The sequence below is a fragment of the Trachurus japonicus genome, chromosome 10, assembly GCF_045865225.1.
Source record: "Trachurus japonicus isolate A0001 chromosome 10, Traja_1.0".
Taxonomy (NCBI): domain Eukaryota; kingdom Metazoa; phylum Chordata; class Actinopteri; order Carangiformes; family Carangidae; genus Trachurus; species Trachurus japonicus.
In genome coordinates this window covers 15677633-15701674 of record NC_140916.1, presented here as the reverse complement: position 1 = coordinate 15701674, position 24042 = coordinate 15677633, and the positions used below count along the sequence as shown (strand labels likewise).

Sequence of the window (24042 nt, the reverse complement as noted above, 5' to 3'; positions counted from 1 at the left end):
ATATGTTCCAAGTAACGGAGAAGGAGGGAAGTAGGAGGGCCGAATAATGGGCGATGTTTCTAGGGAGGCAAAAATAAGAAAGTTGGGGATGATCATAACCATATGGAGAGTTTTGCTGAGAGGGAAGGAGAGAGCAAAAGGGGAAGGGAAGTTTAGGGAGGGTGACAAAGGAGGGAAAAAATAGGTTGGGACAGAGGAATTTATTATCGCACTTTTAGTTTTTTGTGTTTTTAACATGTGGAATGACAAAAAAAGAAAGTAAATATGCCTGGCAGAGGTTCAAAAAACATCTGGAGAGTGAGTTAGGTTAATTAAAACCAAGAAAAGAAAGTGAGGACTAGCAGAGAAGCTCACCTGTGAGAGGGGAAGCTGTGTCTTGTGTTTGGAATTTGAGGAAAGGGACGGGGCAGGGGCTGAGGGAGGAAGAAGAAGAAGAAAGGAGACGGGCGGAGAGAGAGTGAGAGGCAGAGAGTGAGTGAGTGAGAGAGAGAGAGAGAGAGAGAGAGAGAGAGAGAGAGAAAGGAAGCAGTCTGCTGTTTCACACACTGGTGGTGAAGTTTAGCCCCTCTCAAGAATTCTCCTGGCTGTGTCCGCCATCTGGAATGTCGAGTCACTTCCTCTGTCTGCCCTGCGCTCTGACGGGGGTTGTCCTCTGCCTCTCTGCCCCCTCCCTCCCTCTCTCTCTCTCTCTCTCTCTCTCTGTGCTCTGACAGCGCTCTGAAGAACCACTGTGGACCACGCCAGTGCGGGACGGGACTCTTCTGACAAGACAGACACACACACACACACACACACACAAACACTCACACGCGCGCGCCAGCACACAAACATCCAGTATGAAAGTGAGACCCCCGGATTAGCCCCACATCCAACCAGACACACTCTCAATGGAATCTGGGCCTGGAAGAAGCAAAGACAACTGCAGTCATCAGCTGAACTTTTTGGAGGGTGTTCCTTTTCCCTTATATGGCAACAGAGCTGAGAAATCATTTGAATTAGTCTGGTTTCTGTTGCATGCCTGTCTGGTTTTAGTGCTGACTGGGTTCCATCTGGTATGTTTCTGTCTCTGCTGTGTGCGTGTGTGGGTGCCGTGTGTGCGGCTTGATTTGTTTGTTTTGCCGTCTTGGTTCTTCTTTTCCTGTTGTTTGCATGTGGGGTTTTTGTTTTGGGACAAGAAGAAGGGCTTGTGTTTGTGGTTAAGCTAGAGGCACCGTCATCGCCTCAGGGCTGGCAGCTTCATTCAGACTCTGCAAGCACCTCTAGCTCTCTTTTTTCCCCCTCCTCTACCTCCTCCTCGCTCCCTCCTGTGCGCTGCTGGGATGGTCCGTGTTTGTTGGAGCAACACACCCACCTGGGTGCAGCAAACTGCAACCAAAAACTGAACCGGGGTCTCGGTACAGGAGGGTATTACCAGAAAAGGTGGACCGGAGCTTGCGGCGGGGAGCAGTGCTGTCGTTAGAGCGGACAAACCTCACGATCAGCTGGATGCTTCTTTCTTCCTACAGTGGAACAGGATGTGTGACCCACAAGGAACCAATAGCGACCCAGGAAGTGCTAGCTGATGAAAACAAGGTGTTGGGTTGTCTGTTTGACACTGTGGTCACGAAGAAAGGAATCATGGGAAAGTTCTTAACGACATAAATAGGCCATTCAGCATGCTCTGGCACTGGCTACTTCAGTGACAGCTTCTGTCAAGCGTCATCTGAGCAATTCTGACACAGTGAAACGTGTTGTTAGACTTGTGTTATGTCAAGTTCATCACCTCATGTGGAGGATTTTTATGAACTTATCTCTCAACATTGATTGCCATGGCTACGGCGGCATGGTATCATCGTGACATCAGCCGTGTGCACGCGGAGGACTTGCTGGCACGGGCGGGGAGGGATGGCAGCTACCTAGTGAGAGACAGTGAGTCTGTGCCAGGAGCCTATGCACTGTGCCTGCTGTGAGTACACACACACACACACACACACACACACACACACACACACACACACACACACACACTTACAGCAGTTTATCTTGCATGTCACAATCAAAGAGAATTGACTTTACAAGGTACTTAGAGCTTTTATATACTTAAATGTTTATGTAAGTGTGCGTCATCCGTCTTTTGTTCGAGCTAAACAAAAATATAAGGGAATGTGACTCACTCACTCAAATGATTTATTCAGACGGGATTCAGCATTACTTCATGTGCCTAATTTTGAGTTCCACCTCCTTTAAAGTATTGACTTGATGATTCATTCAGGAAATGCTGCTCTATTTGGGAAGGAACAGAAAGCACTTGTACTTAATGTGAAACCACAACTTTAATGATATTATCTTGTGAAACTTTAATTTTTTGGCTCGTAGGATTGGAAACTATTTACAAACTCAACATTTCTGCCGAACGCTCCCATCTGTAAATTGATTCAGCAGCTTCACTCACCCTGTCATATCCATCACTTTCACCATCATCTGCCAGCAGGCATCACAGGAGCTCTTACGGCCTAAAGCACTGCATTCAGAGTGGGGGCAACCTCACACACACACACACACACACCCTCTCCAGACTGTCCTGTCCATACAAAGTCCACCTCAGCCAGGCAAACTCTGGCTCAGGACTCCCTGTTTCCCTTCTTACCCCCACTTTCTTCCTCTGGGCCCCTGGAAGAGGGCGGGAGCTCCAGCGACCGCACTACGCTGACTGCTCATCAGCCCCAGCCAGATACATTCCTGAAAGCTGAGCCTGGCCGCTCACAGTGCTCCCTCTTGCCCTTCGTTCTTTTGCTCAATATCTCATTCCCTCTTTTATTGTCTTAAATCTCTCCAGGCTTTTGATGTGTGTCCAGTCAGTCATTAAGCCGTCTCCTTGTTGATCATGCAACATACAGTCAGTGACTGATTAAAAAAAAGTGCCGTTCACCTCTACGTGCTGTCTGAAACAAATTCCTCTGAAGTGACTGATGGAGATCAGATAAATCTCACATTGTAAAATAAGCCACATCGTTCTTTGAAACAACTTAGTCTTTGTTAAGATAGTTAATGTTTTTGCCTACACTTAGACATCCTCATATAAACAACAAATTTAAGCATATCTTCCCTCCTGAATGTTTATTCAGATGCTTTTTATAGTAATCCTCTGCTCCCTTTGACCCTGTAATGATAAGCGGTGTGGCTAATGGATGTGGTTGGATTTATGACAGAGCTTTTCTTTTGTTTGGGTTCCAAAGGTTCCAGCGTCATGTTCACACCTATCGTATTCTTCCCGATGCAGACGGCCTTCTCGCAGTCCAGGTGAGTGCTTATCAACCTCATGCCTGACAGGGAGGACCAGAGGAAAGAGAAACACAATAGATAGTCTGAAACCTTGGCACAAACTGTACGCTGAGCGACAAACACGGCCGATCAGATGGAGTTGGGGAGATCAAACAATGGTTTGTTATTGCCTGTTGTGAGGAGAACAGGAACCTGTTTGTGTTTCATCTCTGTGCAGGCTCTGTTACGACTGCAGCAGCCTTGTTGTTTGAATGGCATCTCTGCCATGTGGCTGCATGCTTGCAGCATGAGCTCAGCAGCACAGAGGAGAAATTGTTTTTATGTCTCAGAGATTCCTACTCAACCCACACACTAGGTCACTGACCAATGGATGTGCTTATTTGTTATGTGTATGTATGGGGGTGTTTGTATTAGACATAATGAGCCTGTTGGATGTGGAACAGCTTAGGCCAGTGATGGTATGTGTCTGTTTTTGATACTCTGAGAAGAGGACCATTTAGTCAGCAAATGACCTAATTATTAGCCCATAGAAAACACACCAGCACGCAGTTTGCAGCCACACACATGCAAACAGTGGGTGGGGGAAATCGAGAGAGTGCGAGAAATAAGCGTTTTCTGGATTGAAACTGCATATCAACTGTGGCCTTTTTTTTTTTTTTTTTTTTTTTTAAACCATGTCTGCACATTGAAGTCCAATAATGAGTTTAATAACAATTGTCTGGCAGCTGTTTTCAAGCCCTCGACTTGGAAAAATCCTCTGCTTTGAAAAGAAGACCTTAAACTCTGTTGCTATTTCAGTTGTTTTTCCACTGCCATCAGTATAAACCTCCAGTACGTATTTTCCCTCACTGGATTTGCTCCACTAACTCACAAGTCGCATGCTTGCCTTCTTGTTTTTCCAACAGGGCCACAGAGATATTTTGGGGCCCATTTTGTCCCTCACCGCCTCTTATTCCTTTTCATTTCTTTTTAATTGCTTTTCAAGAGATAACTGTGGTATAAATGCTATTTGAAGAGGTCCTGGCAGAAGCAGATAGGTAGCTCGAGTACTAAACCACAAAATGAAAAAAAAGGACACAGAAAAAAACTTTGCTCTACATTGTGGTCTAATGCATGCCATGTTGGGTTTTCTTTTTGCATGTGACTGCTAGTATGTATTTCCAGCACCTGTGCACAGCATGTGTGTTTATTTAATCGTCTTTTCTTTTCTTTTTTTTTGCCTGCGCTGCTTTTAGTGCCACTGATGTATAGCGGTGCAGATTTTTGTGGAAAGTCTGAGGGTAGCCTTATTTGTGCGTGTGGCTTGAATGTGTGAACGTATGCATGTAAAAACTTCCACGCCATGTTTTGATGGGGTGCTCATTAGTCTGGAAACTGGGAAAAGTTGGACCGCAGTGAGACATGACAGCCAACTGCTGTTGTAGTCAGGAAGTAGCTGTCAGTGATGTCAACTGTCCCGTGGGGTGTGGGGCACGGTTTTCTAAATCCCCCCTGGGACTCCTTTTATCACTGCATATCATCTGTATGTGCCTTTTTCTGTCATGCAAATAAATACTTCTGCTTTGTTCTACCAAGGGGATGTGTGATCTTCCTGTGCAGAAACAACCATGTGAACTTTTCGTGTTAAGACCGGGAGGTCATTTTGTTTTCAATATATATAAGATAATATATAAACATTAAGTTTATAAAAAGTGGGCTATTAAAAGGCTTCATATCTCTGTTTCATAAAAAGGCTTAAGAAAGGAAAGGGTTACTATACAGGGAGTAGACAGTAGGTAGGCAGAAGATACTGTCTGTTTACACACACAAATCAAGCATTATACTGTATATAGTACATATGCTCAGAGACGTCTGCTGCATGCACCTCTCACAGACAACACAGGGGGTGCAGGTGAACTGTTTCCGCACACTGGAGGACTTGGTATTAGGGTACCAGCATCCCCACAAAGGCCTTGTCACGCCTCTGCTCTACCCTGTTCCCCGGGACACGGACACAGGAGATGAGAGCTCAGGTGGGTCCACCAATTACAGAAAAATCCCCACAATGTCAAATACATGCACATATTGTATAATACACAACTAAAATATTCACTGCTGACTGTTAATGTTTGGTATTGTGTTTCATGTACACACAGATGACGAGAGGCCGCCTTCAGCTCCAGCCTCCTTCAACACAGCACTTTCATTGGGACCACCAGCTAAACCGGGCCCTCCAGCGCCACTCCTGGATAAATTACAGGAGCTGAACACATCCAGGTATGATTTTCCAGTTTAAATGTAAAACAGTGTTCAGGTACCACACACATGTGATGCCTGTCAATGCTGCATGTGTATTTTTTCTTAACATATATCGGCATTCTAGGTGTTATCTGCGTATTTTGAGCAGCAATAACACAAGTTTATAAATGTTTCTGTTTACCTGTAGTGTCACATCAGTGTCAGCCATCTGTTATATTCATCTAAATATGTGCATGAGGGCAATCAAGCATGGATAAACAAATACTGACTTCTTGTTTAGTCTGTTAAGTTGTGCTGCTGCTGCTTTCTTGGCCAGGGCACTCTTGGAAAATAGATTTTCCATCTCAATGAGTCATTTTCCTGGTTAAACAAAGGTTAATAATAATAAAAAATTAAATGAGTTGATATAGTACATTATCTATCTATATCTGTCTGTCTGTCTGTCTGTCTATCTGTCTGTCTATCTATCTATCTATCTATCTATCTATCTATCTATCTATCTATCTATCTATCTATCTATCTATCTATCTATCTATCTATCTATCTATCTATCTATCTATCTATCTATCTATCTATCTATCTATCTATCTATCTATCTATCTATCTATCTATCTATCTATCTATCTATCTATCGTATTTGTCCACTTTTTCACGTATCATATATGAGCAAAAGCAAAATCCAGCCTGAATTTTGCCTGTTTTATTTTGTTTACAGTACTGCGGGCGATGTGATTGGTCTGCTCAATGACTACCTCTTCAGTGAGCTGCCTCTCGACATTGAGAATGTGCATAAAGGAGCAACGACTCTATTCCACCTCAAGCGCACTCTGGGCACTGCCTGCCAAGGCCTGAACAGGTTGGTAACATGCTGCTCTCAATGTTAAGGGTGAACCCAATGTGGAGAGTGCAATTGATGGAGGTTTTGTTGGGCATTAGTATTGCATACTATACACTGCTTTTGAAAAAGGACTGATATTCACATGTGCTGATGAAATAAAAGTTGTGTATTGATCCACCCTACAGCGAGATTGACCTGACTCTCTCAAGTCTGGAAACTCTGGCCAAGGTCTTCGACCATCCTAGCTGCTCTTTGACACACACCAAGGCACAGGTACAGTAAACATAAACCAGTCATTATGCCTCTGAAATTACTGTCACTAAAAAATTAATCCAGAACCGTGTTAGGTAAAAGGTGGTAATCTGAAACAACACTTATATGCATTAACTACTTCGATCTGTCTTTGTCTCTTTGGAACAAGGGTCCAGAGATGGAGATCGACACCTTGCTGTGTAAGATTTCAGCATTGGTCAGCCTCCTGTCTTCACTGGAGAAAAAGGTACGTTTGATATACTTTATATTTCAAACTGGAAATGTCTGTTATTCCTGAAAAGTCATTATTTTCAAGACACTGATAAAATCCACTTTTGTCCTCTGCCCTTTAACATTCATTTTGGTTATTTATCTGGGAGAGGTGATATTCCAAAAACAGATAAAAAAAAACTTGTAATGGACAAAAATAGATAAATTGTAATCTAACACCTAGAATTCTTCTCCTATAAAGGTGTTAAAAGCGCTACAAGATGCGGTGACTAATCACAATCTGGCAGTGCAGCCTACTCCACCTCCGCCTGAACCAGCACCCGCCAACATACAACCTGTAAAGAACCATGACAGACAGACTCCAGTCCACTCCTTTCAGGTAAACCAGGCTGAAAAAGCCACGACAGCGTAGAAACACAAAAGTCTGCAAACGCTTGTTATTCGGTTATATTGAAAATATGTGACACATAGTGAGAAACGTAGTACCACCAGTCTTGTATGTATTAGTAAGTGTATTTCTCTGTGTTGTCAGGTGAAGATGGTGAGGTATGGCAGACAGGTGCTTTCTGTTGATGTGGACACAGGAGTGCTGCTTTTCGACAGGAAAGCTGGTTCGTTTGGTATAGAGAGGGTCTCGCACGACAGAAGTAAGAAAATTTTTCCTTTTTAGCTTCTTTAAAGGGATAGTTCAACATTTTGGCAAACTCATCAAATACACAATCCAACAACACCAAACTGCTCTGGTGGACAAGTTGTGACCTGCACATTCACCACGCTATGAGATACTAACAGAACGTTACCAGACAGAGTTGTTTTAGAGGTAAATTCATGCAAACCGCTGATGCGCGTTGCCTTCAGGGACAGTTTTTCATCAAGCAGTCTCTGTATTTACCTCTAAAACAACTCTGTCTGGTAACGTTCTGTTATTATCACATAGCGTGGTGAATGTGCAGGTCACAACTTGTCCACCAGAGCGTTTTGGAGTTGTTGGATTGTCTATTTGATGAGTTTGATGAGGGAAACTAAGAAATCCCATGAGCCTCCGTAGCGTAGCTCTGAGCAGCTCACGGCTCTGCTCCGCCGTTCTAAAAATAGCTTGCACCAACAATTAAAGGTAACGAACCTACTGCTATGACTATAGGGATTATGGCAATGGGACAATTTGCCAAAATGTTGAACTATCCCTTGAACGTTTCTCTTGCGTGCAAATATACTGAACCATTGTCCATCAGTCCTTCAGATTGTCAAGTTCCAGAGCAGTCCAGCCAAGGTACGCATGGTGGTCGACAGTCATCACAACACACCCCGGGAGATGACGTTCGAGAGTTCACGAGTAAGACGAGATGATCAGTTTCACTACTCGCTGGAATTCAGTGTTTTCTCTCCCACGATTCACTGACAGACTCTCATGTCTTTCAGAAACGTGACTCCTTCTGCCAACTCCTCCAAATGATGAAAACCAGGCACTCTCAGCTGACTGAACCTGATATGATCTCTGTGTTCGTTGGCACTTGGAATATGGGTAAGAATAAATGTGATGACAGTATCTTTTAGAAAAGACTCTGAAGTAGACGTCAAAGGTTATTTTGATGATTTATCATCTCGTGCTCTGTGCTCAGGTGGCTCCCCTCCTCCTCGCAGCCTGAAGACATGGGTGACCTGCTGTGGTCTGGGACACACCCCCGACGAGTCGACTGCCCTGCTCCCTCATGACATCTACGCACTGGGGACTCAAGAAAACCCTCAGGGGGAGAGAGAGTGGACAGAACATATCAAAGCAACTCTTCACAGCTACACTAACATTGACTTCAAACAAGTAATTCCCCCTTTTTGCGTTTTTTTTGTTGTTGTTTTCATCTTTAACTGTTATTTTTTTTGTGCAGAAAGAGGCAATTGTCCATGCAGCTATTATACTGTATGTTACTGAAGAAAGAGTTACAAAGTTACATGGCTAGAAGAGTTCAGGGCTCCACTGAGTTGCACAAAGCCTTGTGCGGCTGCAGAGGGAGCTGTGTGACCTGATAAACTGTGTCAAGTTTTTACAGTCTGTTGAGAGTCCTAGGATGTTGAAGAAGTCTGATACTAAAACAGTAGAGAAGAGAAAACGAAGTATCACTTTACTGATAGGATTCATTGCACAATCTAAGGAATTTTATTTCAAAATCATCAGATTCACTCGTGCAACACGTGTTTTCACAGTGACATTTAAAACTTTTTTTTTTTTAAATTGTGTGTAATAAAGATGATTTAAAATAAAAAAAAATTCCCACATTTTCCCACAATTTACTCACAGAAAAATTAAATCTTGATGCTTCCAAAACATTCACACAGGTCTGCAATTTTGAAAAACTTTTACATGATCTGATATTGCATAGTCTAATTTTACTCTTCAAAAGAATATGTGCCAAATAACAAAAAACATGTACTATAAAGCTAGGATCTGAGAAAAATATATATTAAAAAAAATATCTGAACATAAACTAAAGACATTTCAACAGATTACTGTCTGAAGAGGAAGATGTACAAATTTCAGTCTTATGTGTAATGGTGAGGTCAGCCTTTTCGTGTAGCAAAAGTGGTATTTAACGCCACATAAATCGGTACTTCATTTGTTGTATAATATTGTGTAAAATAATGAAAACACTTCTTTGACATTCCAAAAGGCACCCACCTCTATGTAAAACTGAATTATTATGATTTAGCAGCATCTCAGCAAATTATAGGAAAGGATTGTGCAAGTTTCTCATATTTTATCATCTGTGTTCTTGCAGGGGTGTGTCCTAATATATATGTCATGTAAATATCTGTGCTAATTATCAAAAGAACCTGACTTCATCAGAAATGGGTGAAACCCATTGGGTAATCTGTAATTAGTTGGAAACTGCTTTTCATCTTTTGTAATGTCAGCTAATGTCCTGCAGGTGGCAGTACAGTCCCTTTGGAATATGAGGCTGGCTGTGTTTGTGAGGCCGGAGCACGAGAGTCGCATCAGCCATGTGAACACGGCCAGTGTGAAGACTGGCTTGGGGAACACGTTGGGTAGGCTGCCCAGTACAAACACACAGAGCAAATACACTAAATATTATTAACATTAGGGCTGACAGCAAGAAATGAGACATATAAATGTATGATTTACAGGACAAATGTGTTTTTATCATCATAGAGGTCTGAGGGTGAGTATTTCTGTTGTTTCAGGAAACAAAGGGGCTGTTGGGGTCTCATTCCTCTACAATGGAACATCTTTTGGGTTCGTTAACTGTCACCTGACCTCTGGAAGTGAGAAAGTGCTGAGGTACATGAAAGCTTTGTATGTACACATAAGTAAGGGACCGTGTGGGTGTGCTCCTGTGTCACATCTGTGCTGTATTACAAATACATGTCTTTATCTGTCAATGTATGTAATGTGCAGGAGGAACCAGAACTTTGTGGACATCCTCCGTCTGCTTTCTCTGGGCGACAAACAGCTCGGGCCCTTCGACATCAGCCTGCGCTTCACTCACCTCTTCTGGTGTGGTGACCTCAACTACAGGCTCGACTTAGACGTGCAGGTCAGACGGGCTGTTATTATTTCTTTATCATTCATTGTTCTGTTTTTTTAACGTGGCTTGATGCGGCATCATAGTCATTTGAGTTTGTCTCTGGTCCTTCCTGACTCCAGGACATCTTGAAACACGTGTCTAAGAGAGAGTTCGAGGAGCTCATGTGTGCAGATCAGCTGACCAGGGAGAGGCACAAGAGGAAGGCCTTCCTCAATTTCAGTGAGTTTCAATTTTGTGTTGACTGTTGACCTATATTTAGAGCTAGAAACACAATGCCATACGGTTGTTTCGTAAGCACTTAAATGTGATTACAATTACACAATAAATGATGAAAAAATATAGTAACATTTCATCTTGATTCAGCTTTTTAGCTCACTTTGCAATTTTGTCTGTTTATCATGATTAAGAGGAAGAAAAGATTGCATTTCCACCGACCTATCGGTATGAACGGGGCTCTAGAGACTGCTACCTGTGGCAGAAGTACAAGACTTCAGGGGTGAGTCGTTTCTTGTAACCAAAAGCACCGCAGAAAAGCTGATTTCGCATGTACATCAAAAAGATTGCTTCATGTGCACGGCAGAAGATACATATTGACAATGAAAACAATATCTACACCTCTGTCAAAAGTGTGAGGATAGTGTGAGAAAGTGTGTGTGTTCATGGATCGCACACAATAACAAGAAGATCCAAGTGCAGCCTCACAGAGCTGTAATGGTTTTATACTCATAGCCCTGTTTTATCAGGTTGTTGAAGATCATTGTATTCTGAGTTTACTCTTCACTCACATCTTAAGATGTTTTTACATATGTCACTAATAGATTAGAATGGACAAATGTGCCTTTACTGTCATTACACACTGTTGTACAATAAAAATTTCTGTGTAGATCCTGAAAGTATTTTACATGTTCATTCTTCCATACACACACCTACTTAGTGTATGTAGGTAAGCAGAGGAAAGCAGATAGAACAGTTTAATATATAAATGCAGAAACAGAGCGTACGTCAGGTGCTGTTTCGATGAGGTACCTGTATAAGAAGACGTAGTGTTGTGTTGGAAGGGCATAACATTAGTGTTCCTGGAGTTCAGTTCAGTCATGGCTCTGGGGTTAAAACTTCTTTCAAGCTCGGAAATGTGGCCTTTCAGGGGTCTGTTGGGGATGGCTGATGGCTTTGAAAGCAGCTGCTGTGATCACTAAAAATAGGAGGCTAAGAATTAGCCTCGTCTAAGAGAGGAATGTCTGGCATGACAGATTGAAAGCAGCCTTCAGAAACACAAACATACAAACATGTTGTGGATTTTTTTTCTTCTTTTCACCAAAATCTGTCTCTGTAGGTACGAGTCAATGTGCCATCATGGTGTGATAGGATTCTGTGGAAGTCCTACCCGGAGACGCACATAATATGCACTGCATATGGTAAGATCTGATGATTTCATAAAAATAAAATAAAAAAGTAGAAAAGTAAACAGTGAAGTTGGGCATAAACAAAATGCAGGAGAGCAGCAACAAAAGTGCAAAGACAAAGGACTTTCTGCAGAATTCTCAAATTAGATATCTGTGGTCTTTGTTTTTCTCTGTAAAATGGGAGCAATCCTCAAAAAACGGCCATGCTCTACATCCTGGTCTGTGGTCTATCAAGAAACAGAGTCATTTCCTCAAACTTTGCCCGAACTTCGGTTTTCTGACTAACCTCAGCAAACTGACAAAACATAACAAGGACTGGGTACAAACACAACAACCTTTCACCTCCTAAATCATTCTTCTGGCTGGAAGCTCACGTCTGGACAGAAGTTGTTACATAATGTTAGTCACAGTAACTATATATTACTTGGTGTTGTGTCTGTGATCATACTAGTGAAGTAATATTGTGGATTGTCTGTTACCAGGTTGCACAGATGACATCTTTACAAGCGATCACTCACCTGTTTTCGCCACGTTCCAAGTGGGAGTCACGTCACAGTCTAGCTCCAAAACAGGTGCTGTCATTGTTGTTGTGGCCACTGAGAAGCATAATTAGAATATGACTGAATGTGGTCATTGACTGGACAGTATTGTCACGAATTTGTCTCGCACAGATCCAAATCCAGGCATGGAGAGGGCCTGGATAGAGCTTGAAGGCGTGGAGGCAATTGTGAAAACGGCAAGCAAAGCAAAGTTCTTCATTGAGTTTCATTCATCTTGCCTTGAAGGTATGGCACTGCAACAAAACGACATTTTCAATTGCGTTAACCATTAGGCAACAGGGTGGCAGAAAGTCACTCGTCTCTTTTTTTTGCAGAGACAAGACGCTCAAGTGAGAATGACTCACAGGGCTGTGATGTTCCTGGCTTTCTCAAACTGGGCTGGTCGTTCAAACAACTGCCCAAGGTTAAAGGCTCAGTCTGTTTGAAAATGGCCAAAAATATCGTTCCTCTTTGAAGTCACAATTGTTAACTTGTGCTCTGCATGTCTGTCATAGCTTCTTCCAGTCCTGTCTGACATGGAATACCTTCAGGATCAGCACCTGTTGCTCTCTGTCAAGTCATGTGATGGATTTGAGTCGTACGGTTGGTCACATGGCAAATTAATTTGTCTTAATTAACAATACTAATAATAGATAAATAACTCTATATTGATAACTGGTTGGTTGTTATCTACTAATCCAGATAGTTTCAATATGTTTTACTCATCTCTTCAGAGGTGATACATTATTTGAGAACATTTACATTGACAACTATTATCAAAACAAGATCTGCTTGTCTTTCATTTATATGCAAAAGAATAAAGTTCATTGCAAAGTGTATTGATTACTTAAGTTTTCTTCCAAATCACATCAATATAGTTGAACAACTAGTATGTCCACACCTACAGTAAGGAAGGATGGATGTGAATGGATCGGCTGCACTCTACATCTTTGTTGCGTTTCAGGATGAAATGTACCATTGATCTGATCAATACATGTTTAAAAATTCTTTTTTTTTCTTTTAAAGGTGAATGCTGTGTCGCTCTGCGTTCGCTTACTCGTGCATCAGAGCAGTTCGAGACATTTCTGAGTCACCGAGGCGAGGAGATGGGCTCCATCAGAGGACGGGTCAGGGTCCATGTCCCCAAGGACAGGCGAGCAACGCGGGAAAAGATCTATGGTAGGTCAGCAGGAACTGGTGCTTTCCTAATCTCTGCCTCGCTTGCACTATCACTTCCCACTAAACTTTCATCTCCACTGTCACTGCTTTCTTTGACTCTCCTGTGAGTCTCACATTGCTTCCTCTATTTGGTTCCTCAATGATCCCTGGCTTGGCTTTACACTTGCTGGTATCTATCGACCGCTTCCTCTTTTGGCTCCTGATTGACTGACCCTGACCAGATGCATCCTGAGACACTGACACAGGACAGATGGGTATTATGGCACCAGGTCAGATATCAGTCACACACAATCACCACCATGCTGTGCGATTGCAAACTGACGTAGCTTTTGTCCTACATGCACCACACAGACTTTTGACAAGGTTGACAAAATGTATTATCAATTAATTCTTTGTGATTTAACTTTTTCAGAGTGGTTCTGTTTTGAGAAAGATGATAAACGTCCCGGGAGGGGACACATGTCTCCTGCGCCGACGCGGCTTCCAATCAATAGGTGAGGACCTCTTAATGTTTCTGAGCATCAGTGTCCAGCAGCAGAAAGCCTTCAGTGATTCAGAGATTTCATTTTATCATCTCATAGTCTAGTTGAAATTAATTTAAGACCTGTTTATTCATTACAGGTCCTCTGCAGTTCCTCCAAAACTAACTCCGAGCAGCTACACCAATCCTGCCTACTTCATCTTCGAAGGTGTGTCAGTGGCGCGCAGGGTGGAGGAGGCTGTCCCGCAGCAAAGGGACCCTCAGGTGATCTGGTCCGGTAACGAGGCCTTGCAGCTCCCAAAAATCTCAGGACGTCAGGGCTTCGACAGGAGACCATGTCGCAGATCGGACTTCACAGAGATTGAAATTCCAGCCATTCTGCCCCAGTACACTTCGACCAATGACCTTCACACTCCCCAAACCAACTCCTCCTATCAGCTTTTCCCTGCTAAAGACCCTTCTCCCATTCCTCCACCCTCAAGCAACGCCATCACGCAGTACCAGGAACAGACTTCACAACTCAGAGACAAATACCAAGGTAAAAACGTTGTTCAGGACTCCATACTGCCCGAGAAGAACCTGAGGAACCTGTATATGAATCACTCAGCAATCATCAGGGAAAAAACCAGAAGGGATCAACATCAGCTTCTCCCAGAGAGGACCAGTCCTCTGCGGGCAGCCAAGGCGCCGTCAGCTTTCCCCTACACCCCCACACACGTAGCACACTGTCAGGTTTCTGCCTCCTGGGTGGTGGATCATCAGCCACCCGGGCCTACAGGGGACAACTCCCTCACCGCTTTGCAAATTGCCAAGTCCCTCAGCGAAGTAGACTTCTTCCCCACACAGCAGAGAAGCCCGTCCATACCAAACCAGAGGCCAAATTATAGAAATGGCCCCTCAATGCACGGAGACAGAGGCTACTGCTGGGAGAAGGAGGTACGATGCTGCTCTCGAAGACAGTTTATGAAAGATCTGACTCCTGTCTGTGCAAATTCTCATTTGTTCAAGTCAAAGGCATCTCTAGGCAACTGAATCAAGTTAACTGGACTTGGTTTTGTCTTTGAAGACGTTTCACTCATCCAAGTGGCTTCATTGGTTCGTCTAGACTAGACTGGCTAGTCTGAAAAATGGTGGATGACTCAGGTATTTAAGCTCTAATTGGACGATTGTCAGACTCAGCATGAGTCTCGGGGGGTGTCACCCTCACAGAGCTTAAATATCTGAGTAATCCACCATTTTTCAGACTTGCCAGTCCTACACGAACTGAAGAAGCCACTTGGATAAGGGGCGAAACGTCTTCAAAGACAAAACAAAGTCCAGTTGACTTGATCCAATTGCGTAGCGATCTGACTCCTGGTTCCATGTAAAAAAAAAAATCTGTCTGTTTTATCTCAATGCAGGTGTCTGTCCTCCAAGGAGCACCAGAGACAGTGCGGGAGCTTCTCAGTGCTCTGGGTCTTCAGAAGTACACCCTGGGACTCAGCCTCAATGGCTGGGATGATCTGGATTACTTCAGGTAAAACGATTTTAATTAAGATCAAGTCAACAAGCGGTACTTATGTAGGTGATTACTGTTACCACACAACATAGAGGGGTTTTAATAGTTATTTGTGCCAGTAAGTTAAGACAGAGGTGAGGGAGCCTGTGTGGAGCAGCCGCCACAACTGAGTAGGACAGGTCGTGACACAAATAATCACACACACTAATCTAGAGCATGCCCACAAACACCCCCCTCTTTGAGTCACTAGTCTCTCTCTCTATATATATATATGTACAGAGCACCTGAATAAGCTCTATTATTTGCAGTGTTGACGGTAACAATGGTGCGGCCACTACCAAAACCCACAGTTAAATTCATTGGTTGGTCTGCTTCACAGAATTAAAACACACAAGAACACCAGAATAAAAATATATAGCGCACGTGACTTGACATGATTAGTAAGTGAAAACATCAACATCCTTCCCATATAAGAAACATACACTTGTTTGTGGACATACACTTGGTTTTCACAAGACACTTGAAATAGCCAGTTGAAGGCCTAATTAGATTACTAGACTTCATGTGACAGTCATGCACATCTGAGTGAGGTGACTTAACATAACAGTTTTTTTTTGCTAATGCACTTCCAGTGTAAATTATAGTGGATCAAATCCATCACAAATGTCCTGTGCATAAACATGATTCATACTTTATAGTTTAAGTTCATGTGAGGCCCAAGTGGTCTGAGTCCAGAGACACCAAATTTCTGTTTTCCTTTGACAGCAGTGTTTCTGTGTTGAGCTGTGGTGGAGGGATAGTAACACAAAGAGGGAATTTCATACTAAAAGACTAACATTTTAAGATACCCTCCTTATCTGATTAGGTCAGACTTCGGAGTGACTAGAATGGATTTTGTCCTCTATCATTTACACTGGAAGCATGTTGGAGAGGGATTTTTAACTACAGTCAGAAAAGGAGGAATTCTTACAGCTAGCAAAAAACATTTTCAATGGGCATGTGTGAAGTGTTTAATACTTTAAGATGAACCTGTCCATTCAGGTTAAGTGAAAAAAAAAATCCCCCCAAAAAATCCAATATTTACCCATATGTCTTATAGTGTATATCTCTTTCTACCTTGTCCGACTCCCACAGCGGCATCACGGAGGAGGATCTGTGTGCTGCAGGAGTGATGAACCCCTCGCACCGGCGCAGGATCCTTGAGAACCTGCCCAGGAACTGGAACTGACAGACAAGGACGTGACAAACATCGATGGTACAAAAAGCCCCAGCAGTCTGCTCATTCTGAACTGGAAGAACTGGAGGAGAAGACAGACTGATCAAGATATCAATCAGAACAGCTGGATTTTACCTCAGCCCTGCCATATTTTCCTTGACTCAATCAATACTGCAACAATAGTTTGTCTGTGTCAACACAACAAAGGGAACACAGCATAGGGAGCACTCATTGCACAGGCTGCTTCATTCATCGATCCATCTTGACAGATAATGAGAGGTGGGTGATATGAATGGGAAGCCTTGATATGTATCTCTAGTTACTGACACATACACAGCTGCTTATTATGGTATCAAGGTCTTATCGATTTTTGTTTTAATGATTTTTAAATGACTATAAAAATGTAGTTCTTCAATTTCCAGTGTTCACTCAAGGCTAGTGTTTACCATTCACCTTCATCCCTCCTACTGTGTGCTCTGCATTATTCTGCTATTATTGAGCCTGGACCTGAGCTTGTAAAAGCCCTCTATTAAATTTATGGAGCATAAAATCCATAGCTGTACTTATCTACTGGAACATTGTCTGTAAAGTTTGTGTAGAAGGACCTGCCATATCTCATTTTATTTACTGTCTCCTACTGTCGTTATCATGTCACTTAATCAGTTCCTATGCCCACTGTGTATGTTTTATGCAGCCTTTATAAAGTAAAGTGCATAAAGCAACTCTTGACTGTCACCGAGCAAGCACAAGTGTTTGTTTCATTCTGTCAAGCATGTCTCCTATATTTCCTTGCTCCGGACACATCGTCACCCTGTCCTGCTCGTAGGGCGTTAAATGTCACCTGGAGCTGAGGTGGAGCCTGTTTTGATACTGCAGTTTGATTATATTTGCAGTGTAAATACACAATTGAAAATCAATTCATGCTAAATGCCAGATAAGGCTTCTCTTAAGCAGGAAGTTATGCAAGAACTAACGCACTGGGTGTCACCATCTATAGATTTAGCCACAGATTCTAATCTTCAATCCTCAAGTTAATTCTGTCTTTGTAATTTCCACTGTTTTATTCTTTAGCTTCTTTGGCAAATACCAAAACGTCCCCCACAATTTATATGAATATAATTTAATTGGTTATGTGTGAATGTAACATATCCAAAATTAATGTCAAAGTCCACAAAGTTGTATTTATCAGCTCACTTAGATAATACGACTTCAGCAGACAGAGATGACACCTGTTTGAATTTGATCCAAAAGCGACTCTTCAATATTCCTCTTGGTGTGTGTTTGTTTTTTCCAGTGAAGGTAGTTACTCATTAAAACAAGACCAAACACATCCTGCTCTCTCTGCTGACAGCAGGTATGTGTCACTGACCTCTGAGTGGTGTCATGGTTGCCAAGATGTCATCACCTGAAAGCAGGCGGGCAACTCTTAGTGACATGCAAATGAAATGGTTTGTGTTTTTAAACCCTCACGCTTAACAGAGAAGAAACAGATTATGCAACAACACTGTTTTAGTAAATAAGTGAGGAATTATTGCTTGGTTAAGGCAGTGTTTTTCAACTTTGGGGTCGGGACCCCACGAGGGGCCGCTTGAAATTCAAATGGGGTTGCCTGAAATGTCCAATTGATGAAAAAGAATGACTGATGAAAATAATTTTTTAACTAATTATTACTCTTTAAACAACTGTATTCTATACTTTCACTTTCTCTAATATAAATTGAGTTAGAATAAAATGCAGCATATAAAAATATCTGAGCTGGCGCACTTTATGAGGGTAATGGGGTGATATTTTGGGAAATATGCTTGTGTGCTTTCTAGCCAAGAGTGTGATGAAAAGCTCAGTAGCACTTGGATACAGTAAACATGAAGCTACAGCCAGAAGCTGGTGAAGCACTGCCTGTTAACCTTGAGGAGTCGCATAGCCACTGTAACAACATGCTGACTGACTGTAACATGTTGGTTTTATGCATAAGTTGTTGCACGAAAAAAGAAACAAGATGCTAATGTTAATTAGTGTAAACATGTTAATGAATCTTTGGAGGTTCTGGTTGGTGGGACAGACCCAGGTTAGCTGTTCCCCTATGTTTCCAGTCTTTGTGCTAAGCTAACTTTATATTTACTTTGCACGAGTGGTATCAATTTTCCCATCTAACTCTAATCAAAGAAGTAATTACGCTCATCTGCCAAAATTATGCTAATTTTCTTTAACAAATTCATTAGTACTGATAAAACTTGCTGTATGTGTGTGTCCATGTGTAGCTGTTCCATCTGTGGTGCTGTAAATCCTTCTGATGGAGAACATGCTTTGTCAGTGGCCCACTCACATTCCAGGCATCCAAACCACAGAAACCCACTGAGTACACACAAACACACAATCTCACTCTGCACCCACCAAGCCGACCCGTACACACACACACACACACACACACACACAAGTTTCTGCTGCATCTCTGAATTGGGTAAAGGAGTCAGTTTCTATATGTGGGTGCGAGCAACACTTTCACCACAATAACTGCATATAGCCTCTTTGTTTTACCAGCATGTGACACATATTTATGTGGATCCATTTAAATGTCCTCCAATCAGCTTGATTTGGTTATTATTATTATTTAGGACTGACCTCAGCTCTGAAGGAACCTACTAGGACCGTAGAACTGAACTTTATAAAATAAAATAAAAATTCACCCACTCCCACCCCCTTTTTCTTTTTCTTTCTCATAATCTTTTACTTCTTTTTTCTTTTAAACTCTAACCCTCTTTTTAAGGAAATGAAAATACAAATAAAAAGGTGGCAGCATCATACAGACAATCAACACCACAACGGAGGACAGAAACAAAACAAAAACTAAAAAAACAAACACACAAGCTAAAAAATGGCAGAAAAGTATCCCAACAGAATGACACCAAAACCAAAAACTAACAAGTACAGACACCTACAAACATGGGGATCCTATCTATACTTATGCTGCTAGACACTGCACTGTCTGCCACAGAGCTGATGGTTTTAATGGCTTCAATAAATTTTATCCATCTTTCTGTGCGATTCTGGTCATTGGTAATGAAACCTTCTAAAATAAATTGATGCTTAAGAGAACTTTCAAATCTATGGACATTTAAGAACTCAATACTGGATGCTTTATAAATGAAATGAACCTTTTTTCCAGAAAAAGACACGAGCTCTTACCATGTGAACCAAGTCATCTATGGCCGATAAAATAGTGACTCAACCCCAATGTTTTATAGCCTTTTATAGCAGTGGATATGATCTTGTTTGTGACTGTAGGTCAATTAAACCATAGTTTTCCATAACTTATTAAACAAAAGTTTATTGACGGCAGCATTGCTCATCCTCCCGTACTTTTATGTCTTTATGATCAGACTTTATAATTCACGCCTTATCGTGTGCTTCTCACAGAGGAGGCACAGGTGACAAAGATTTCCCAGCAGACAATCCAGTTTAGTTCGTCACAGCCCAAGAAAGCACCAGGTACTACGCAGGCTTTGCTGTACAGCTGTGCAAATATTAACTTCTACAGCATTTAGTCTATGTATTGACTGCCATTATGCGTTGTCATGGGAATGGATTACATTTCTCACACACAGGATTGATGCCACCAGTGGCAGATGAAATGTTCAAATCTCCTACATACAAAGTGCTGGTGTTTGTGTTGAAGTGCTGGTGCCCAGTGGGTTAACATAGCCTACTTTAATGTGGGTCCAAACTTACTGAGGGATTTATTTCTTGGCACTGTTGTGGAAGAAAACTGGCACAAAATGGGAAAGCATCAACAATGATTGCTGTTATATAGGCTACAATCTCTGCATTTGGAAAGAGGACAAATTCCAACAGCTCTTACAGCTCTTTAAATGTGGATTCAGTAAATGAGGTTTGGCAGCAGTTTCACGTGGTCCACTTAAGTGACCTGAAAGTGAGTTAAGACTTTTTTGGGCGGCACTTCTGCCTTCTCAGCACTTTAACGCCCCATTACAGCCATATGGTGTGTGTGTTTGTGTGTTTTGTGTATGATCGTGTGTGTGTGTGTGTGTGTGTGTGCCGTCCTCTCCATGTACCCTGCGTTTGCCATGGACTCCGACGCGGCTCCCACTGCAAACGAAGAGCCTGTCCACCGCTCGTCTCCAGCCGCGCCACAGACGAACAGCACGACGGAGTGAAAGAAAAACAGCAACTATCGATCTTTGCCTGGAAGTGAAACCGGTCCGTTTACACCACTTCTCCCTGTAGCTGCGGATTCAGGGGCAGTCCCATGCCAAGCTCTGTGCCCGAGGAGTTCAGCGTGAGTATATAGCCTCAGCGTGCAGCACAATGATACGATCATAGTCTTCTTTAAGTCAATGTGAGACCACTGGGCTACGTATCGACTGATTGTGACGTCCCAGCCTTTTGTTGTTTAGCGCGTGCAACCAGATGTGGAGAACTTTGGAAAACCGGGCAGATGTGGACAGAATCTGTGTAAACACAATCTAATTGTTAACCGACGGTGGAGGAACCTAACAAGTGCGGGTAAAAGAGAGAGAGAAAAAAGAGTGAGTACTGAAGTAGCCTATAACTCTTGTAGGCTATATTTTGTCTCTAAATGTCTTGTAGTCCTTTTCTCTTTTTAAATCTATAGGCTACATCATAAGTTGGCTACTTATTTACACACACACAGGCCTGTCTATACAGAGAGAGTATAGGCTAATTATAAAACTGTTAAAATAGCTCCACCTTGGTGCTACAACTCTGACAGCCTCCCACTATGACCTAAAACTCTACTTTTACTCAGCTGTGAGTAGGCTACTTATACTTAAAATCACCTGTTATTTCCCTGAAAATAGGCTATGTGTAGCCTAATTATTTTGCCAATCCTTTCTTTATTGAATTTGAAGAACATAAATCGTATAGAACAAGAAAATACAACATCACTCATTTGAAAATCAAAAGATACTGAGGAATATCACATAGGCTATCAATAGCCTACATTTAATGATAAAATAAAACAGATAATATAATGAAATAGAATTATTAAAAAAGCAGTCTGTTTAGTCCCTCCATTTTAAATTTATTACATTTCAGAAAGTTACAAGATTTTCTCCAAATATCTCTTGGAGCTGGCAAAGTTTGATCTTTTTCCAACTTAGGCAAAGTAAAAGGTCATTGCCTACTACAGCTGCTGTGAGACCATGATGGTTTTCTGTTTCTTCTCATGAGAATATCATACTTTATGTTCAGTAAGCAGATGTTGAGTAAGGACCTTAAATTTTTAGAAGTGACAAAACTATGTGGGTAATGCTCCTTGCTAATGCTCACATATACAAGACCAACATCCTCTTATGTAGCTACAGTAAATGTAAATGTAATGTAAAACTGAAAATCAGCCTGTCATATTACAACTGAAATGCTGTTACTACAGAATGATTCATATATTTACATGAAAAACATATTGGTGATTAATTTATTTCAACTACTCAGTTAATTCACTAACCTAAAATGTATTTTCTTCATTAATCACGTAAAAGTCTTCACATCTTATTGTTTTTATTTTCAGGTTTGGTCTCTGCTGGCTTGGTAGCGCTACACTGTCACTATGGAAACTGTCATCGGATTCAGCAGCCCCAGCACACACAACCGATCGACCGTGTTCATCCCAGTCTTCAACTCTAGCTGTCGCTTCGACGAGGAGTTCAAATACATCCTGCTACCTGTGTCCTACAGTCTGGTGTTCGTGTTCGGCTTCGTGCTCAACGCCACGGCTTTATGGATGTTCCAAAAGATGCGTCCGTGGAACCCCAGCACGGTGTTCATGTTCCACCTCGCCCTGTCGGACTTCCTGTACGTCCTCTCCCTGCCCACCCTCATTTACTACTACGCCAACCGCAGCCACTGGCCCTTCGGGGTGGCCGCCTGCAAAATAGTGCGCTTCCTCTTCTACGCCAACCTCTACTGCAGCATCCTCTTCCTCACATGCATCAGCGTGCACCGCTACCTGGGCATCTGCCACCCCATCAAGGCGCTGACCCTGGTCAAGTCTCGTCACGCCCATCTGGTGTGCGGCCTGGTGTGGGGTGTGGTGACCGTGTGCCTGGTGCCCAACCTGATTTTCGTCACCACCTCCAGGAGGGACAACGACACCTTGTGCCATGACACGACCAGCCAGCAGGCCTTCGAGGAGTACGTGGACTACAGCTCGGTCGTCATGGTGCTCCTGTTCGGCATCCCGTTCATGGTCATAGTGGTGTGTTACTGCCTGATGGCGCGGGCCCTGTGCCGGCCCAGACGGGGATTATCCGCGAGCCCGCAGAGCCGCACCTCACGTCAGAAGTCCATCAAGCTCATCATCGTGGTGCTGGTGGTGTTCGCCATCAGCTTCGTCCCATTCCACATCACACGGACTCTCTACTACACCTCCCGCGTGTTAAATCTCGACTGTAAATTCCTCAACATCGTCAACTTTACTTACAAGATCACCAGGCCACTGGCGAGTGTCAACAGCTGCATTGACCCAATACTATATTTCCTGGCTGGGGATCATTACCGCTCCAAAATGATGTCTGTTCTGACAGGAAAAAGACAGACGACAAGCAGCCAGAACCATGAACAGGCACAAACACAGCGGAACAATAACCACGGCATTGCTCTGGTCTATAAGAACTCAGCCCTTAAAGACAGTCAAGAGGTCCAGAGATAGTGGGACGTCTATTGCTCTGTTGTCTAATGCTTAGCACGTCTTGAAGATCTCTGCACCAGACTAAGCTAACATTTCTAACACCGGTTTCCAAAGTGCCTGTTTGATTCCCCTTTTTGCACAGAGGGGGTTGGAAGACAGTGAGGTTGCAGTAAACTTTACTGACAGTGTGTACTTTCAATTTTGTTTTTTTTAACAGGTACAATGTTTTGGTTGTAAAATGGAGTTCAAGTGGGGATTTTAGTACGTAGAGTCTTCCACTACAAAGGGATCATTTCACAATCTTCAATATGCAATTATACGCAATACACAGTATAACACTGTTTTAACATGTTCCTCTTTGTGGGAAATGGTGATGCAGAATAGGAGTTTTACTTTCAGTCTATGTGAATACTGTAGAAACCGGGGCTGGTTGTCACACTTTTTTCTCATGTACGAATTGCTCATCTTCAAAAAAACTTTGAACAGTAATTCTTACATTAAATGAAACCGTAAGGTCTTGGCTTGAAACTGGTATCATTTTTGGTTTTAGAACATGTTGCAACAAGAAGTAATTCACCATGAAAGACACTCTGACACAATGTGACAACCAACCCCATCACGAGGTCGGTTGTCACAGGGTTTGGGGTTGGTTTTCCCTGTGGAGGTTCAATAGGGTTTCAGTGATATAGGATCTTAAAAGAAG

At 42.5% G+C, this 24042-nt stretch overlaps 2 protein-coding genes across 2 annotated transcripts; both read left to right on the top strand.

The window, feature by feature from the left end:
• Positions 1 to 742: 742 nt before the first annotated feature.
• inppl1b (inositol polyphosphate phosphatase-like 1b) lies at positions 743 to 17410 on the top strand. Its single transcript, XM_085789523.1, has 27 exons — positions 743 to 1945; positions 3216 to 3279; positions 5135 to 5273; positions 5397 to 5517; positions 6215 to 6355; positions 6523 to 6610; positions 6759 to 6836; positions 7062 to 7199; positions 7353 to 7467; positions 8053 to 8153; positions 8240 to 8342; positions 8440 to 8636; positions 9742 to 9859; positions 10016 to 10112; positions 10230 to 10368; positions 10479 to 10578; positions 10767 to 10855; positions 11693 to 11774; positions 12245 to 12334; positions 12434 to 12547; positions 12637 to 12725; positions 12817 to 12904; positions 13328 to 13480; positions 13893 to 13974; positions 14102 to 14897; positions 15362 to 15477; positions 16594 to 17410. The coding sequence occupies exons 1-27, from the start codon at positions 1809 to 1811 to the stop codon at positions 16685 to 16687; spliced, it is 3669 nt and encodes a 1222-aa protein (XP_085645649.1). The 5' UTR covers positions 743 to 1808; the 3' UTR covers positions 16688 to 17410.
• A 4777-nt stretch (positions 17411 to 22187) lies between these two features.
• On the top strand, positions 22188 to 23963 carry LOC146979587 (P2Y purinoceptor 4). The gene has a single exon (XM_085789520.1). The coding sequence runs from the start codon at positions 22260 to 22262 to the stop codon at positions 23358 to 23360; it is 1101 nt and encodes a 366-aa protein (XP_085645646.1). The 5' UTR covers positions 22188 to 22259; the 3' UTR covers positions 23361 to 23963.
• Positions 23964 to 24042: the final 79 nt, after the last annotated feature.